This window comes from Myxocyprinus asiaticus, chromosome 31, assembly GCF_019703515.2.
Source record: "Myxocyprinus asiaticus isolate MX2 ecotype Aquarium Trade chromosome 31, UBuf_Myxa_2, whole genome shotgun sequence".
In the NCBI taxonomy this organism is placed as follows: Eukaryota; Metazoa; Chordata; class Actinopteri; order Cypriniformes; family Catostomidae; genus Myxocyprinus; species Myxocyprinus asiaticus.
The window spans coordinates 26,137,495-26,156,511 of NC_059374.1; the positions used below are offsets into that span (position 1 = coordinate 26,137,495).

General features: G+C 37.9%; 2 protein-coding genes across 9 annotated transcripts in view; one reads left to right on the forward strand and one right to left on the reverse strand.

Annotated features, from left to right (window-relative positions):
• The window catches only part of LOC127422023 (vacuolar protein sorting-associated protein 53 homolog), a 49,326-nt gene extending 34,919 nt beyond the window's left edge, over positions 1-14,407 (reverse strand). For 2 of the 3 annotated variants that reach the window (XM_051665338.1, XM_051665337.1), the window contains exons 1-4: positions 14,206-14,407; positions 13,287-13,367; positions 12,418-12,467; positions 10,640-10,706 (exon numbers count right to left, since the gene is read on the reverse strand). In XM_051665338.1, coding sequence (XP_051521298.1) covers positions 10,640-10,706; positions 12,418-12,467; positions 13,287-13,367; positions 14,206-14,292 — 285 coding nt within the window. In that variant the 5' untranslated portion in view covers positions 14,293-14,407. Of the gene's footprint in view, positions 1-10,639; positions 10,707-12,417; positions 12,468-12,644; positions 13,033-13,286; positions 13,368-14,205 lie in introns of those variants that run through there. The other variant, XM_051665339.1, reaches the window with a different exon arrangement.
• slc35f2l (info solute carrier family 35 member F2, like) overlaps positions 1-19,017 on the forward strand; it is an 85,357-nt gene that overhangs the window by 65,032 nt on the left and 1,308 nt on the right. The window contains exons 2-12 of one of the 6 annotated variants that reach the window (XM_051665340.1): positions 4,693-4,729; positions 10,148-10,224; positions 14,035-14,164; positions 14,298-14,429; positions 15,376-15,523; positions 15,638-15,813; positions 15,964-16,091; positions 16,828-16,987; positions 17,117-17,273; positions 17,393-17,445; positions 17,586-17,740. In XM_051665340.1, the coding sequence (XP_051521300.1) occupies positions 15,447-15,523; positions 15,638-15,813; positions 15,964-16,091; positions 16,828-16,987; positions 17,117-17,273; positions 17,393-17,445; positions 17,586-17,740 (906 nt within the window). In that variant the 5' untranslated portion in view covers positions 4,693-4,729; positions 10,148-10,224; positions 14,035-14,164; positions 14,298-14,429; positions 15,376-15,446. The remainder of the gene's footprint in view (positions 1-4,692; positions 4,730-10,147; positions 10,225-14,034; positions 14,165-14,297; positions 14,430-15,375; positions 15,524-15,637; positions 15,814-15,963; positions 16,092-16,827; positions 16,988-17,116; positions 17,274-17,392; positions 17,446-17,585; positions 17,741-19,017) is intronic. The other 5 variants (XM_051665341.1, XM_051665342.1, XM_051665343.1 and 2 more) reach the window with 5 other exon arrangements.

Below are 19,017 nucleotides of genomic sequence, written 5' to 3' on the forward strand. Positions count from 1 at the left end.
GCTGCGCCACCTGCTCTGTAATATTTTTGGGAGTAGCTCACACTCCCCTAAAGCAGCATATACTCTGGGAGAGGTGATTACTGCTTTTGGAAAAGGTCATGAGGCATCAGTGTATTACTCCCTGTTAATTCAGGACTTGGGGGATGGAGCTTTAACTTCTCTCAACAGATTATGGGAGAAAGATTTAAACTTGGTACTGGAGGAGGAAGCGTGGGCTAAGATTCTAAAAAAATTTCAAGTCTGCATCTAGAGATGCAAGGGTGCACCTTATGCAATTTAAGTTTTTACATAGAATCTATTGGACCCCCTCTAGATTATATAGGCTTGGTCTTAAAGACACACTCACCTGCTGGCGATGCCAATCAGAAGATGGAGAAACAATCCATGTTTTTTGGGAATGTGCTAAGATTCATGAAATTTGGTTGAAAGTTCAGAGCTGTATCAGTGACGTTTTGAGCACTCAAATTTGACTTTGTCTCAGACTCTGTATTTTTGGGTGATGGGGCGGTCATAAATTTGGGGGATAATCACATTAAAAACTGGGTTCTGACCAGTCTCATGATCGGCAGGCAAATAAATTTAAGGGGATGGAAGTCGGATGGAGCACCCTCTTTTTCGGAGTGGTGTGTGGAAATGGGGAGGGTGGCTGCTTTCGAGGAAGTGGTAAGTAGAATGCTGGGGTTTTGGGACTTATTTGTTAAAACATGGGGCAATTATTTAGTTTTTTGGGGGGACTCTCAGGGAGGGGATGTGGATAGTGTAGTTTAGTTTAATTATGTGTTTATTATGTTTTCTTTTTTTTGTGTGTGTGCGCGCGCTATGTGGGACCACAGGGGTGTTCGTTGGGGGGGTCAAGGTGGGGTTAGTGAATGGGGAGAGATATTAGTGGGGTTTGAATGTGAAATGTTGATTCGTTGTATATGTGTTGGATTTTGCTTTGTGGTGTATATATGAAATAGAAGAAAAAAAAAATAGAAGTGACTCATCTCTGCTAAATAGTCTCTGGCCTCACACTCTATAGAACTACAATGTCCATCATGCACTACGTCTCCTCCTCGAAGTTTGCACAATTTTACTCCTGATTTCTCGCAATACAGGGAAAGTAGAGGTGTACAAAAGCAACGAGTTACTTTATTTAAAAAGTAACTCCAATATTATGGTCTAAAAAAAAAATATTGTGTTACTTTACTCGTTACTCAAAAAAAGTAATCCGATTACGTAACACGTGTTACTTGTAATGAGTTACCCCCAACACTGGTCAGTAATAGCCCTTTTCTCACACTGTAAATGTTCTGATAAGAACAAGGAAAAAGGCAACTCAGGTTTTCTGAAGTTGTTTGTCAACTGGATTTCTTTTGGCAAGGTGTATTTTTAACATTTAGTCAGCTGAACGATTCACACAAGGATATTATATAGTATAACCTTTGAACAGACATCTATCACTCAGTCTCATTTTTACGGCTGGGTATCAATTTCTAAATTTTTTATTCAATTCCAACTCACAAGCTCTCGATTCGATTCTGATTAATTTGGGTATAACCATCTAACTTGGTACATTACAAAAATAATAAAAAAATAAAAAAAATACAAAATAAAAAACTTAGCCCAAACTATGCAGTTCAAACGCTATTTAACAGTTTTAATAAGCAAATATATCTGCAAGCAGTGATGATGGGCCCAAGCACCATGGGTCCATTTCCATCTAGTGGCTTTTGGAAAACAATGCAAGGTGGACACATGCATTTGGCATTATTTGTACCTGTAACATGAAATCCCTAGGAGGAGTATTTCAAATTCCAGAGCATGCATTTTTCAAACAATCCAAAATGGCCGACTTCCTGTTGGGTGGAGCTTATGACTGTCAGTGCAAAAGTTGCCCAGCTTGATGAGATCTGTGTGTGTACAAAGTTTGGTGATGGTAGCTCAAAAGGGATGTGCTACAGAGCCCCCCGAATATACCCATCTTCTAGGTGGTGCTAGAGACCCACCCCTGTACGCCCCCCCTGCAACTTTTCCCAACCCTAATGGCTAACAAATCTGATGTGTGTGCAAACTTTCAAGAGTTTTCACGCAAGTACCTAAAAATACAGAAAACCTCAAAAAGAAGAATCCTTAGAAGAACAATAGTGCCTCTGCACTTTCAGTGCTTGGGCCCTAATTATAGCTGCAAGCAGCGATGACAGGCCCAAGCACCCAAGGTCCATTTCCACCCGGTGGCTTATGGAAAACAATGCAAGATGGACACATGCATTTGGCATTTGACATTATTCTAAATCATTTTTAAACAATTAAGATATCAAATATCCCTTGATAATTTTACATCAGCAGTGGCTTGACATTATTGTAAAGAATTTTGAGGCAATTCATGTAACATAAGAGGGCTATTTCAAAGTCTGTTAAAAGCCAGTTGGTGGCGCTATGACCATGGTCCATAATAGCCACATCCATATGATCAGCCCCCATTACCAAACATACAGCTGAATACGTATATTGCTTCGCCATGGCAACACTGTTCAAAATATCAAAAATCAGTTCGCAATTTAACATCTACAATGTCTTGGTATGATGTTGCACAAATTTGGTGCCAGTCACATGAATCCCCTAGAAGGAGTATTTAAAAGTTCAGAGCCTGCGATTTTCAGAAACCCCTCCCCCTCGCAACTTTGCCCAGACGACTCTGATGTGTGTGCAAAATTTCAAGAGTTTTCATGCATGTTAATTACCCCAAAAGTACAGAAAACCTTGAAAAAAGAATAATAATAATCCTTTCATAATAATAATCCTAAATTTCAGTGATTGGGCCCTAAAAATACCAAAACTGGAGTACTCTAAAAGTATAAGATTGTTCTAGGCTAGGGATTGTAAGAATCGATATAGGGATTGCTGAAAAAGTAATTAATCAGAAAATTGATATTTTTACCCAGCCCTACTCGTTTCCAATCATGAAAAATGTAATAAGGCGTCTACCATGACTAAAATCCATTGAGAAGCACAGCTTACAATTTCAGCCAAAGAGTAAATCCAGTCAGACAATATCAAAGCCAGAAAGGAGGAGTCAGAACCCTTAAACAGGGTGAACATCTGCGGCATGACTTCCATAGACACTACTTATGAGGACGTCGGTTTCACCCAAACATCAAAGAGCCTTGACTCAGACTCCAATAACACTTACTGAAATGCCCAGTTCAAATTTTGGGATTTTCCGTATCATGGGGGAAAACCTGAAAATACTCTCAAGACACACACATCCTTCCACCTCCTCCACACAGCTAGAAATGTCATCAAGCGGACCCCAGAGACCCTGTTCCAGACGTGGATGTCTCCATCTCACTGATAAAAACCGCACAGACTAAAAAAAAAAAAAAAAAAAGCTGCAGTGGGTCTTTCAAGTCCACTCCCTCTGTCTCCACTATCACTCCCAGCCTCAAGCTACATGTGCAATCCACACCCCAACCGTTCCATCTGCTGAAAGGAATTTCCTCTTCTCTATGGAAACATCTCAGAAGGTTACGGGCTATGAGACTTATGGCCCTGTGTTAACTGCGATCAGTTTAGACTAGGAGGTCAAGAACTGGCTTGTTAGCGCCAATCCGTTAGCCCCTGCTGGTAGTGTCAGAGCTAGGGCTGTCAACTGGGCTGAGAAACTAAATTCAAATGTGTTCCTTAAATATTGCCAAAATCAAAATGTAATAGACTGTTCTCTGTTAACAGTGTTGCATTGGTGCCACAGAACTACCCTGGACTCAAGCTTCATAATAACACTGATACCATAGTGTTTTTCATTCATAACAGTTGTATTTATGGTAGTAATATTCACCGATAGTAGTGGTGTTCAGTTGAAATCGGTGGTGAAGAGGCTCAGACTCTGAGCCCAGGGGTTGTTCAAACAGACGTAGCACAACAGAATGGAAAAGAACGCAAGGATCTTGAGAGACACATTTCTAAATTGAACTAATTTCCTGACAAAGTGCTAAAGACCTCCAACTAAGGGGTCGTTCACACCAAATGATTTGCGTCCATCCACACAGTTTTCCAATTGTTTTTCTACGTTAACATTCGCTAGATGGACGTCTTTGACCATTTTGCCTTGTTTTGTGGTTTATTCAGTGTCTCTTTTTTTTAACCTGTATTTGTTGTGCTGCATCTAGCCTTTTTTAGCAAAGAATTCATCGCCAGTGCTTGGCACACAATTAAAAAACGAAGGCACAGTTTTAGAATTCAAATGTGCGTTTTTATCTTAAAGGGATAGTTCAACCAAAAATAAAAATTCTCTCATCATTTACTCAATCTCATGGCATCCCAGATGTTTAACTAATTTTAACTAGTATAACAAATTTCTCATTGTACATTTTGCCATTGTAATCTCTAGGCACGATCATGATTTCAAGCTTGATTACATTTCCTAGTGCTTGACGCATGCACAGAGCGCTAGAAGGTGCTAGGAAGTGCAATTGAGCTTGAAATCATTATCGCCAACAAGGAGGCTGCTGAGGTCAAGATTTATTGTGAAAAAGTTATATTTCGGTCTATTCTCACCCAAAACCATTTGGATCACTTCAGAACACATTAATTACTTTTATGCTGCCTTTATGTGCTTTTTGGAGCTTCAAAGTTTTGGTTACCAATCACTTGCATTGTATGGACCTATAGATCTGATATATTCTTCTAAAAATCTTCATTTGTTTTCTGCAGAAGAAAGAACATCATATACATCTCGGATGGCATGAGGGTGAGTAAATGAGTGTGCCCTTTGCCACACTTTTGCAAGTTATATTGTGCAGTTATATGTTTATCCCCCACACAGTAAAATTACGGTAACAGTTCACAAAAAGGTTCTATTTGTTAACATTATTTAACAACATTACTGTAGATAACATGAACTAATAAACTTAATGTTAGTTATAACATATACTATTACATTTTTAAAATCAAAAGTTGTATTCATTAACATTAGTTAATGCACTATGAACTTACATGAACTAACAATGAACAATTGTAATTTTATTAACTAACATAATTAAGGCTGGAAAAACATGGGGGTCACATGACGCCATGCGAGGAGCGGACGTGTAGGCGACGAGCTCTGCACACTTTGCTAGTTTTTAGTTATTTTTGTTTTAAAATCCGGTTATAATTATATATAAAAGATTTGATTCACCCTGCTACATATTTGCTATTTGAAGTAAATATTGCTCAAGCTGATACCTCTGATGGGCCTGCAGACCGGGGACTCGATTTGAATGGTGCGGCCGGGGAAATTCAGCGTCAACTGTTTGTGTTTGTGACATGTTTGTGATGCTGACGAAAGTTGTTGCTGACTTAGAAGATCTCGCTGTAATACGTCGATTGATTATGGCGATGGAAAAAAAATTATCTGAGTTGGTTACAAGAGTGGCAGATGTTGAGAAGCAACTATCTGAGCGATTATCTGGAGTCATCGGAGAGGGAATTATCTGATAATCCGCAGGCGACCAAAGTTGATTTGGAACACGTTCTTGAAAAACTTGAAGATCTTGAGAATAGGAGGGCAGAGATATGGTGAAATTCCTAGACGAGCTCTTCCCAAGTCTACTCGACATAACAGGCCATAAGCTGGAGATCGAGCGAGCTCACAGGGTTCCGCCTCGTAGATCGGCTGATGGTGACAGGCCCCGATCAATCCTGGCCAAATTCCTGAGATCATCAGATAAAGATCTTGTCTTACGCGAGGCAAGGAGCAAAGGAAAGCTTTCTTGGAAGAATCACAACATTTTCTTGTTCCCAGACTTTGTGAATTCAACAAGAGAGAAACAAATCGATTCAAGGAATGCAAGAAACTCTTACATCAACGGAAGATTGCTTTTGCACTGATGTTCCCGGCCAAACTGAGTATAAATGCTAAGGATGGCCGTAAAATATTTTTATGCCCCAAGCAAGCACTGTCCTTCATAAAAACATTAGAGTATGCCATTTGTTGTTTCTCATTTGAATGGATTGACTCGCTGTATTTACTCTGGATGTCCGAGGAAGCTTTTTTGTGTTGGTTCCGCCTAGCGGCTGGAGTTTGTTTTGTGGAATAACACTTCTCCTTCATGAAACTTTTGCATTGATGGAAGATCACTTTTACACTGAAGTTCCCGGCTAGTGATAAGGATGACCGCAAAATATCTACATGCCTACAACAAGCGATGTCTTTTATAGAGTTGATGGACTGAGGAAATCATGGTGTGTTTCTTATGTGGTCTCCGAGTCAACTCGACTCATTAAATATACACTGGACCGTCCGAGGATACCTGTTTTGTTTCTTTTTGTGCTCGTTCCGCCTAGCGGCTGGAGTTTGTTTTGTGGAGAAACATACCTTCGGGACAGCTGTGGATGAATCTGCTTGTTCTTTGCGCTTATGCCTTCTATTGGCTGGAGTTTGTTTTACAAAGTATTTTCTGTTATGAAATTTTGCCTCACAAAATTTGTATAGAAGCAAACAAAGCAAAGTTTTCACAGGGACTCTCGTAGGCGTGCATGCACTGTTTGAGTTTGATGTTAATGCGCAAGTTTTTCTCTTTTCTGTTTGTTTTTTTCGGGGGGAAGTTCAGGGTTTTATTGTTGCACTAATGTTGAAATGTGGTCTTTATAATTTTGTTTTTGACACACAATTTATTTTTTCTATTATGTCAAATGTTAATATGAGTGGATTATCTCTCTCCACATGGAATGTGAATGGGTTGGGGCACCCCATAAAAAGAAGGAAGGTTATTTATTTTCTTAAACGTAAGAAATATGATATAGTGTTTCTTCAAGAAACGCATCTTTCCCCGCAGGAAACTGACAAATTTAGTAAGATATGGGGTGGACATGTTTTCTTCAGTGCAGGCTCAAGTAAGAGCAGGGGAGTCATTATATTGATAAACATCTACAATTCAAATTTCTCAAACAGATTAAAGATAAATTAGGGAGAGTCATTATTGTTTTAGAGGAAATTCAGGAGCAAAGGTTGAATTTGGCTAATATTTACGCACCTAATGCTGATGATCAGGGCTTTTTCATAGATCTAAAAGGGATGTTGCAGGCTGCTGGCACCCCTCATGATATAATATTGGGAGGAGACTTTGATCTATTGATGGACTCAGTCCTTGATCATAGTGAAGCAAAAGTGTGTAAGCCCCCTAGAGCAACATTGATGCTTCACAGAATGTGTAAAAATCTTGGTCTTGCAGATATTTGGAGACTTTTGAACCCATCTGGTAGGGACTATAAATTTTTTTCATCAGTCCATAAGATTTATTCTAGAATAGATTTTTTTTAAATATATATCTAAATCCCTCATATCATCTGTTGTGTATTGCCCAATTGGAAACATCTTAGTCTCAGATCACGCCCTGGTGAGTTTATAGGTGTTGCCACAATATAGAGAAAAATAAATCATATAGTTGGTACTGTAATGTATCCCTTTTGCAAAATTCTGATTTCCAACAAATGTTAAAGGCCAAAATCAATGTTTATATGGAGACCAACTGGTCCTCGGTATCCTCTGTGGGCATGACTTGGGAGGCACTTAAGGCAGTTCTTAGGGGTCGGATCATACAGTATGCCTCATTCACCAAAAAATCCAAAGCACAAGAACTCGTGGAGTTGGAAGGGAATATTAAAAGTGCAGAGGCAGAGCTGAAGTGCCAAATGTCATCTGAATGCCTCAGAGAACTGACCCATTTGAAATACAGACATAATACTATTTTGTCACAGCAAGTGGAGTTTTGGTTATTCAGGGCAAGACAGTCATACTTTGAGTCGGGGGACAAAGCAGGAAATCTTCTGGCTAGATATATATAACAGAGAGAGTCTTTTTCTACCATTCCCTCGGAATGAATTTTTACCTCGGCCATTGATATTAATAATGCCTTTAAGAGTTCCACGTCTTCGTCTACTGATGAAGATATTATAAACTTTGTGGAACCATTAGAACTCCCTAAATTGACGGCTGAGCAAAAAAATTCTCTTGACTCCAAGATAACCTTGGAGGAGCTTGACGAGGTAATTAAGGCCCTGCCTACTGGCAAGGCTCCAGGGCCAGATGGCTTTGCCGCTGAATTTTTTAAATCTTATGCTACAGAACTGGCTCCACTTTTGTTAGAAGTTTATACTGAATCATTAAAGAATGGAAAGCTTCCTCCAACCATGACACAAACCCGGATCAGTCTGATTCTTAAAAAGGACAAAGATCCAAGCGAGTGTAAAAGTTACCATCCAATTTCCCGGATGATTTTCCAGGGGTGACGGCGGGAGGTGTGGCGCATAAGCTTTTACTTTACGTGGATAATATTTTATTATTCATCTCCGACCCCACTAGATCTATGCTTTGCCTCCACAGAATTATCAATTCCTTTTCTAAATTTTTGGGATACAGAGTTAATTGGTCTAAATCTGAAGCGTTGGCTCTGACAGCGTACTGTCCAGTAACGGCTTTTCAGCCGGGCGCCTTCCAGTGGCCCAAACAGGGCATTAAGTATTTGGGCATTTTATTCCCAGCAAATTTGTCTGATTTATTCAGAGTTAATTTTGACCCTTTAATAAAAAGGTTTTCGAGTGATGTGAGTAGGTGGGCTTCATTATATTTATCTATGATTGGAAAGGTTAATGTTATTAAAATGAACTGTATTCCAAAATTCAACTACCTACTACAATCTCTCCCTGTAGATGTCCCCCTCTCTTATTTCAAGCAATTTGATAGCATAGCAAAGTCTTTCATTTGGAATGGAAAGCATCCCAGGTTACATTCAATAAGTTACATAGGCCAGTTGACAAAGGTGGGCTAGGCCTAACCAAGATTTGTTTAATTATTATGCATTCAATCTAAGACATTTAGCTCATTGGTCACTTCCACCTGAGAGAGCCCTTTATATATATATATAAAAAATTAAACTTCTAGAATAAAAAATTATCCATGATAAATTATTTTAATCAGACATGTCTAGTTTCGGGCGAGGGGGCCTTCAAATATTGTCTTGAACAGTGGGGGGCCTTGAAGTCAAAAAGGTTGAGAACCACTGCTCTAGAAAATGGGCACCTTAATATTCATACACGTGTAATTCTTACACATTTTTAAAAACAAACCTGCAGATTCATCTGAATAACAACACGTCTGAAAGTTTAAATTCGTGAATACGTATAATTGCTAACAATTCACCCTCCAGAGTCCACACTGTCAAGCATCAAGGGCTGAGCAGCGCTCATTCATTAGAGTAGCAGTGTATGTGTGATTCCCTGCATGCTGCAAAAAAGATCGGCCCTGATTCTAGGCACGATTGTCCGATCACAGACTTAAGATGAAGATCGGCCGATCCGTGCACCCCTACTTTAAATTAGATGAATATTCAAATTTCGAATTTTCATTTGACAGCCTTAGCCAGAACTAAACCATACTGTGCCAAAAAGCATGTTTCCCCTTTGATGGCAATTCAAAAATAACTGTATTTTTTCAGAATGCACTTTCTTTCCAAGCAACATTTAAATCACAAGTATTTCATTATATTACAATAGATGTTTTACCAGTAAAAGACTGTGTCAGGGTCGGGTCTAGGTGGTAACCCTCAATCTGTGAAAAGGCTCCTGAGAGTCACATGTGACATTCATACACTGTCTTTATTGTGTTTATTTGAAGTCCCACAGAAACTCTATACCAACTGCTACCCCTAAACCTGACCCTAACCCTACCACTTAAACTCATCCTAACTTTAGTAGCAGCAAATGTGACTCAGATCCAGGCTTACCATCTAGAAATCACCCCTTATCGCATTCTTTTAGGAGGGTACTTCTGAAGGCTGCCATAAAGATAAATGGGGATGCTAATGTATAGCTCTCTCCTGGTACATTAATACTCCTTGGTTCAGACATGAGCTCTTTCAACTGGCATTCTGTGCATACTGGGTAATGCAGGACCAGTTGACCTCACTAACAGGTCACAGCTGCAGTCACATTCATTCATCCATCCTCTGTTTTACATCTCAATCAAAGGTCACATTTCACCTCAGTCTGCTGCCCTGATTAAGAAAGGATCTGTGTTGAATCAAGGTTTCCAGTCTAGTACAAGAAATAGTAGGACACCAAACCACAATGTGGAATGGAATCGCTGCTGAGAACAGGGAAATTCAGAGTAGTGTGTCTTCTTTTCCAGGAAGAGACTGCATCTGGGACTGGAACACGATGGCTCTGACAGGCATCGATTACTTCCAGAGAAGTGAGATGCACAAGGTGGCCAGGGTGTTGAATGTCATTGTAAAGTGTTGAGAGTGGTTTACCTCAGGAGAACATTCAATAGCTAATTTATAGGGCGAAAATTACCTTAACAATTACATCTATTTGATTATAGAGTGCAAAAACAGTAAAACCCTGAAAGAATCATCATTCATAGCTTCTGGTTCTAGGTGAAGCTCTACCAAAAGCTCTCCAGCAATCGGTTAATGCCATTCATCTGTCTGTTTTTAGAAAAAAAAAATTTTTTTTTCCTAAGATAACCTACCTCTTTTCAAAGCTCAGAGGAATTAGCTTTATATTTATCATACTAAACTTATACATTTCACTGAATTTGTATTGCTTTATTGGCTCACAACACAACAGGTGACCTGGCATTGATCTGACTCAATCAATGAGGAAACAAATGACTCACCTGTCTGCCATCCTGTCCCACATTAGTTTGTCCCCTCACCACTGTCCTGATGTTGTCATCCAGCCGTCTGATGAAAAGAAGAATTATACAGTGGTGTGAAAATGTGTTTCCCCCTTCCTGATTTCTTATTTTTTTTGCATGTTTGTCACACTTAAATGTTTCAGATCATCAAACAAGTTTAAATATTAGTCAAAGATAACACAAGTAAACACAAAATGCAGTTTTTAAATGAAGGTTGTTATTATTAAGGGAAAACAAAACCTACATGGCCCTGTGTGAAGAAGTGTTTGCCCCACCTGTTAAAACATAACTTAACTGTGGTTTATCACACCTGAATTCAATTTCTCTAGCCACACCCAGGCCTGATTACTGCCATACCTGTTCTCAATCAAGAAGTCACTTAAATAGGACCTGCCTGACAAAGTGAAGTAGACCAAAAGATCTTCAAAAGCTAGACATCATGCCGAGATCCAAAGAAATTCAGGAACAAATGAGAAAGAAGTAATTGAGATCTATCAGTCTGGAAAAGGTTATAAAGCCATTTCTAAAGCTTTGGGACTCCAGAGAACCACAGTGAGAGCCATTATCCACAAATGGCGAAAACATGGAACAGTGGTGAACCTTCCCAGGAGTGGCCGGCCGACCAAAATTACCCCAAGAGCGCAGCGACGACTCATCCAAGAGGTCACAAAAGACCCCACAACAACATCCAAAGAACTGCAGGCCTCACTTGCCTCAGTTAAGGTCAGTGTTCATGACTCCACCATAAGAAAGAGACTGGGCAATAATGGCCTGCATGGCAGAGTTCCAAGACGAAAACCACTGCTGAGCAAAAAGAACATTAAGGCTCGTCTCATTTTTGCTAGAAAACATCTTGACGATCCCCAAGACTTTTGGGAAAATACTCTGTGGACTGACGAGACAAAAGTTGAACTTTTTGGAAGGTGTGTGTCCCATTACATCTGGCGTAAAAGTAACACCGCATTTCAGAAAAAGAACATCATACCAACAGTAAAATATGGTGGTGGTAGTGTGATGGTCTGGGGCTGTTTTGCTGCTTCAGGACCTGGAAGACTTGCTGTGATAAATGGAACCATGAATTCTGCTGTCTACCAAAAAATCCTGAAGGAGAATGTCCGGCCACCTGTTTGTGACCTCAAGCTGAAGCGAACTTGGGTTCTGCAGCAGGACAATGATCCAAAACACACCAGAAAGTCCACCTCTGAATGGCCGAAGAAAAACAAAATGAAGACTTTGGAGTGGCCTAGTCAAAGTCCTGACCTGAATCCTATTGAGATGCTGTGGCATGACCTTAAAAAGGCAGTTCATGCTCGAAAACCCTCCAATGTGGCTGAATTACAACAATTCTGCAAAGATGAGTGGGCCAAAATTCCTCCACAGCGCTGTAAAAGACTCATTGCAAGTTATCGCAAACGCTTGATTGCAGTTGTTGCTGCTAAGGGTGGCCCAACCAGTTATTAGGTTTAGGGGGCAATCACTTTTTCACACAGGGCCATGTAGGTTTGGATTTTGTTTTCCCTTAATAATAACAACCTTCATTTAAAAACTGCATTTTGTGTTTACTTGTGTTATCTTTGACTAATATTTAAACTTGTTTGATCTGAAACATTTAAGTGTGACAAACATGCAAAAAAATAAGAAATCAGGAAGGGGGCAAACACTTTTTAACACCACTGTATACAAAAACAATTTAACAGACTAATAACTTCCCTTTTATGAATATAAAGCAAGTAAGGGTATAAATATTAAATTCTCACCTGATTTTAAGCCTTATGTTATTAACCACTTCGTCTATATTTGCCAATGACTAGAAGGAAAAACAATAAGTTCAGCATTATAATTTGTAGAAAAGCTATACACTATTCACCAGCTCTCTCGTAATCGCTCAAGATCTTACTAGTCACACCTGCATGCTGAAATAAAATAGCGCTCTCTAGTGATCAAGAGAGAGTATGAACATTCAATAAATGATTTAGACTTGAACCTTAATAAGAGCTGTTCAGGTTGTTGTCCAAAAACCAGCAAGAGAATCAGCCATGAGTTCCCTCAGGTTTTTCCTATGGGTTTTTATAATAGGGTTATCCATTTTGAATTGCATATTTAAATAATAAAAATAAAAATATTTAAAAAAAACATACATCTGCTTCAAAATACACGTTTGAGGTATGAAAGTGTGTAATTTATGCTGTAGAACAAACCCACCATGTATCATCAAGTAATGTTAACCACAGACCTTATTTTACTCATAAGTTCAAAAACGCCATTATAAAAACCCTTAGGAAATCCAGAGGGAACCCATGGCAAATAAGTCATCCAAAATAGCCTATAAATTGACGTCGCAGCTGAACAGCTCTGTCGCCCAAGAAGAATCTCTCCAACAATGAAAAAGAAAGAAAAAGTATGATTAATGGTCACTGGCCTCAATATGGTATCAGTTACAGACAGAAAGATAAGACCTCGATATTCCCCATTAATTTATGACAAATGCTGATATTGGTAATTCTCAAAACTAGAGCTTACAGCTTCAAATAAGACAAATATTTGCTCAGAATGACAACTTCTACATTCATCATATTGAGACTTTCATGATTTGAAAATTAATTATAAATTATACAGTTCTGCTCACCTGTTCTGTTGGGAACAATGTATTAATGTATTCAACAGCATTGAAGTCAGCTCGATCCAAAGGGTCCTGGCTGGGGAAAACCTTTCAAATGAAAATATAATACACGAAAAGGCTTGAACTGGACAGGAAAAATAATTGAGCAGGCTCTGCTTGTTTCAAAGATGTCTTTCAATGTGGATTTAAATCTGCAAATCCTCTCCATGCCGCCAAAAAAAAAATAAATAAAAATTTCACCACTGTGCTTTGATAAACACTACCTAGGATCTTTTCTGCCTGCTGCCATTAGACAGATCTGTTAATTTAATTATCGATTTATTAATGCGTTTCAGAGGACTTTATGTTCTGCTCTGTACATAGTTCAACTGCGCTATGTGAACCGTATAGCTGCAAATTTGAGCCTTCTGTTGTTTTACATTTCAGTGAATTCTATTTAAAACTATAAATATATTTATGCATAAAAACATAAGTGAACAGCTGTTTGTATTGTCACTGCTGTCAAGAACATGCCAGATAAGGCTTGCAAACTCACGGAACACCAGATTTTCCAGCTATTTTACTCTACTGGCGTTTAATGTCATAGTTAATATAGTTCTGATTCATACTATATATAATACTACATTATATAGGACAGCTATAATATAGTTTCTAATACTGTCTATATTCTCACCTGCCTATCAAATAACAAGCTAACAAGAACAGACCTGGATTTTTAGTTTGCTGTTTTAACTGCTTTCTGTTTTCAAAACAGTTATCTACGGAAGCACATAAGTAAAATGATAAATAAACCCGTAAATGAACAAGAGTGAGAGCTTTAATCGAGGACGGTGTATCAAACTGGTTGTTGGCATCTCATGAAACAGCTGATGACACAGTAGCTTGTGAGTGCTCACTGCCACCATCATCAATAAAACAATGTTACCTGCTCAATGGCCAACTGCACTTCTGGAGTAAGGTGTAATATGGCCTCTAAATCCTCCAAAAATTCTAATTCTTCGTCTTCCATCATTGTAGACTGTAAACAGTTGCTTTATTCCCCTGTATCCTGTGCTGACGTGCTACTTCTATGTCACGCGCGGGAAGAGTATGAATTATTGGCGCCATCTGTTGCACTGGAGACTCATCACAAGAGCTCAGATCAAAATGGTAATTCTTTTTCAGTTTCCAATGTTTTAAATCAGCTAAGAGACTTCCCTTTCTCTTTTCATAAGCAAATAACACAAACTCAAATAATGTTGTAAAAGCAGATTTTATTTTAAGCTGAAGTGTCAATTACATTAATTACAATCTACATTAAAATAGCCTACTTTCTCCTATGTCAGCTTAAAGGGATAGTTCACCCAAAAATGAAAATTCTTTCATTGTTTACTCACCCTCATACCATCCCAGATGTGTATGACTTTCTTTCTTTTGCAGAATACAAACGAAAATTCTTAGAAGAATATCTCAGCTCTGTAGGTCCATACAATGCAAGTGAATTGTGGCCAGAACTTTGAAGGTCCAAAAATCACATAAAGGCAGCATAAATGTAATCCATATGACTCCATTTTTTAATTTTTTTTTTACTATAAATCTCCAGTTTCACTTGCTTTCGCATTCTAAACGTGAAAGTAAAGTGGTCATTTATAGTTTAAAAAAAAAAAAAAAAAAGGACTTAAATATTGATCTGTTTCTCACCCGAAGTGATTGCATTGCTTCAGAATACATATGCTGCCTGGCCAAAATAAAGTCACAGTTTGGATTTAAATAATGGTTATGATCTGTATCACTTTGGGTCACTCATCTGAACAAACCAGTTCACTAAACTTAATCAGACTTTCTTATGATTCATATGAGAATGTGTTTGATTCTCCTACTTGCATTGAGTGCTTATAAACAAGGGTTCATTTAATACTGTGATTATTGAAATTACTAGACATTTTGCATACCAGAATGGAATGAAATTTTTCCAGGATAAATAGCCAAAAACTGGGACGATCCTGGAAAATCCTGGACGGGTGGCAACCGCATGAAACGTGAACTCCTCTCTATCATATTAACTTAAAGTTCAAGATTAGCCCACTGTAACTCTGCTTTGAACTTTGTTTCCCAGACTGTAAATGATTGATCTTGTTACTTTCTGAAAGCTCTCTGAAATGAATGAGACTGTAGAAGAGACGCAAGATGCCTCAAGACCAGATGAACACTCTCTGCTATAAAATTAGAGAAAGATTCCCCAAGTTAGGGAGTATTTTCACATGGTGGGTGCAACCTTACAAATATCAGATCATACAAAGGACTTGATGAATTGCACTTACAGGTGCATTTATTGTAGTTTTTGCAACCAATATTAACAGCCTGTTTATTCATTACAGGCAACTACTCAAAACTCTGCTGATGGGACAGGGCCTTTCAGCACTGATCTGTGGAACTGCTGTAACATCTCAGTATCTGGCTTCTATTTACTGCCTGAATACACCCATGCTGCAGAGCTTCCTTAATTATAGCCTCCTGTGCATCACTTACACCATGGCACTGATCTTCAGAAGAGGTAACTGACCAAAAACAATTTCATCATTTAATTTAGTAACAACCGTATTATTTGTAATCATTTGATCATTCTGTTCTCAGTGTGTTAATATTCAATCTTTAAAGGATTCTACTGGCAGGTAATATTCAGGATGCCTCTCTTTTAATGTAGGTGATGGCAATATTTTCCAGATATTAAAGACCAGATGGTGGAAGTATTTCTTGTTGGGACTAACAGATGTGGAGGCTAATTATGCAGTCGTAAAAGCTTACCAGTATACAACATTAACCAGCATTCAGGTGATTGCTGAATTCTTGAATGGGCATGAAGATAGTGTGACCCCAAAAAGTATTTGGACACTTTTGGATACTTAAGCGACTCTTAAAAATTGATTCATTTCATTTCATGGATACAAAATACCCAACCAAAGTGGTAGACCTTTTCTCAGAACTAACTTTTCTGAGCCTTTTTTTAATTATTACTTTTAACCAACTGATGTCCAAGTGATTTTAGAGGATGTATAATGTCAGTTCCTTTCAAATTCACACAGGTGTCCTAGCAGAGTAAGGTGTAGTTCAGCACAACTATAGACATTTTTCACAAATTTTGTCAAGAATGTGTTTAAGTGTACTTCGTCTTAGTTCATCTTAATTTTAAACTATATATCAATAGGTACTATACAGGTATATTATTTTACATTTTGAAGCCAATCAAACGTTTTTGTGATGTATTTTGCTTGAAAAAATGTGTTTGTGCTATATTTCTATAAAATTATGCCACTTGGCTAGATATTTGTTATATAATACAAATACATGCATACATTTTCAAGTGTGACTTTAGTTTCCAAATACTTTTTGGGCCACTGTAAGTGTTTTTTTTAAAAACAGATCATACATAGATTTTGAATTTGCATTTTAGAATCTGTCACTTTTTCGTGTGCACAGTTATCACAGTGTTACACATTGACAGAAGTCAAATCTGGTTCCCAAAGGCAAGGTGCTGTTTGACTAACTGGCATTATTGTCTATATTTCAGCTGCTGGATTGCTTTGTTATCCCGGTTCTGATGATCCTGTCCTGTTTCTTTCTAAAGACCCGCTATAGAATAATTCACTATGTGGCTGTATGTGTATGTCTGGCTGGTGTGGGAGCCATGGTGGGGGCAGACATCCTTGCTGGCCAGGACCAGGGATCTAGTGAGGAGCCAGCTCATACTTCCAAAGAATGTCTTTTGCCTATAAATTGTCCAGAACATAATTCAGCACAATGAGTAATGTGTTATCACTTAAGTGAAATCTTACCGGTATTCATTCCTGTATCAACAGCAAGTGACATTCTCCTTGGGGATGGTCTGGTTCTCGTCAGTGCTACTCTGTATGCTGTCTCTAACGTGTGCCAAGAGTACACAGTGAAGAACTTGAGCAGGGTGGAATTTCTTGGCATGGTTGGGCTCTTCGGAACAATTATTAGTGCAATACAACTGTAAGATATGTTGGCTTGATAATCACAAAAACATTAGGCCTGTTCCTTAATATCAGTGCTATTTTTTTAAGTTATATTCATCATCTGCACCACCACTTCATTTGTTTTTTCACTTGCAGAGGCATTCTCGAATATAATGAAGTGTCTAAAATTCAGTGGACGTGGCAAATTGGTAAGTATAGCAAACACTCTGCAAACAAATGGAAATCTGTTGTGTATAAAGTCAGATGTGTTAATGACATGAATTTACCATTCATTTTAAAGCTTTGTGCAGTTTTTAAGGGTCTTTATGTTTTTCTGCCATCTTCTCAGCACTTGTCTTGGTTGGATATGCGCTATGCATGTATGCCTTCTATAGCTTTATGCCTGTGGTGGTAAAGATGACCAGTGCCACAGCGGCCAATCTTTCCCTGCTCACTGGAGACCTCTTCAGCCTGTTTTGTGGGCTCTTTTTGTTCCAATATACTGTGAGTAAAATACTTAATATATATAATACTGAGACATCTGGGAACTAAGGTCCTCTATGGTAAAATTTTAGCAACAGCACTGCTTAAAATATGTAATATCTTTAAAAATGAATGTCTTGTTATACTCTAAAAATTTGCAACCATTAAAACTGAAATCTTAAGTTTAATTGACGCTCAGATTTTTAAGAAAAATCAAAGTGGTAAATTCATTGCACCTTTTGGGCAACTTTTAATTGCTGATGAGAAAAATCATAAAATAATAATAATAATAATAATAATAATATATATATATATATATATATATATATATATATATATATATATATTTTAAATTATAAGTTGAAACTTTAAAAACTAATTATTGTGTCACAGGTTAAAGGGATAGTTCACCCAAAAATGAAAAGTCATTCATAATTTACTCACCATCATACCATCCCAGATGTGTATGACTTTCTTTCTTCAGCTGAACATAAACAAAGATTTTTAGAAAAATATCTCAGCTCTGTAGGTCCATACAATGCAACTGAATGGTGACCAAAACTTTGAAGGTCCAAAAAGCATAGGAAAGCAGCATAAAATTAGCTCCAGTGGTTAAATCCATATCTTCAGAAGCAATATGATAGGTGTAGGTGAGAAACAGATCAATATTTAAGTTATTTTTTTACTATAAATCACCACTTTCACTTTCACATTCTTCTTTTTTTGTTTTTGGCGATTCACATTCTTTGTGTATATCGTCACCTACTGGGCAGGGAGGAGAATTAATAGAAAACTTAAATACTGATCTGTTTCTCACCCACACCTGTCGTATCACTTCTGAAGATATGGATTTAACCACTGGAAGTGTATGGATTACTTTTATGCTGCCTTATATGCTTAATGGTGCTTCAAAGTTCTGGCCACCATTCACTTGCACTGTATAGACCTACAGAGCTGAGATACTATCTTCATTTGTGATCAGCAGAAGAAAGTCATACACATCTTGGATGGCATGAGGGTGAGTAAATTATGAGAGAATTTTCATTTTTGGGTGAACTATCCCTTTAAATGGATGGAAATAATGATGTTGTTATAATATAATGATGCTATTTTTTTACATAAGAATTCTACAGTGAAAAAATAAAAGTTAGAAATGTAGTTAGAAACTATCTAATTTTGGTTTAATTTAATCTTTAAATCACTGTACACAGCACTCTCTCATTTTGTACTCACAGAATAATGTAGATGTGTCCTTGTAGTCATATCTTTTAAGGTATTCTAGGTCATTGTGACACAGA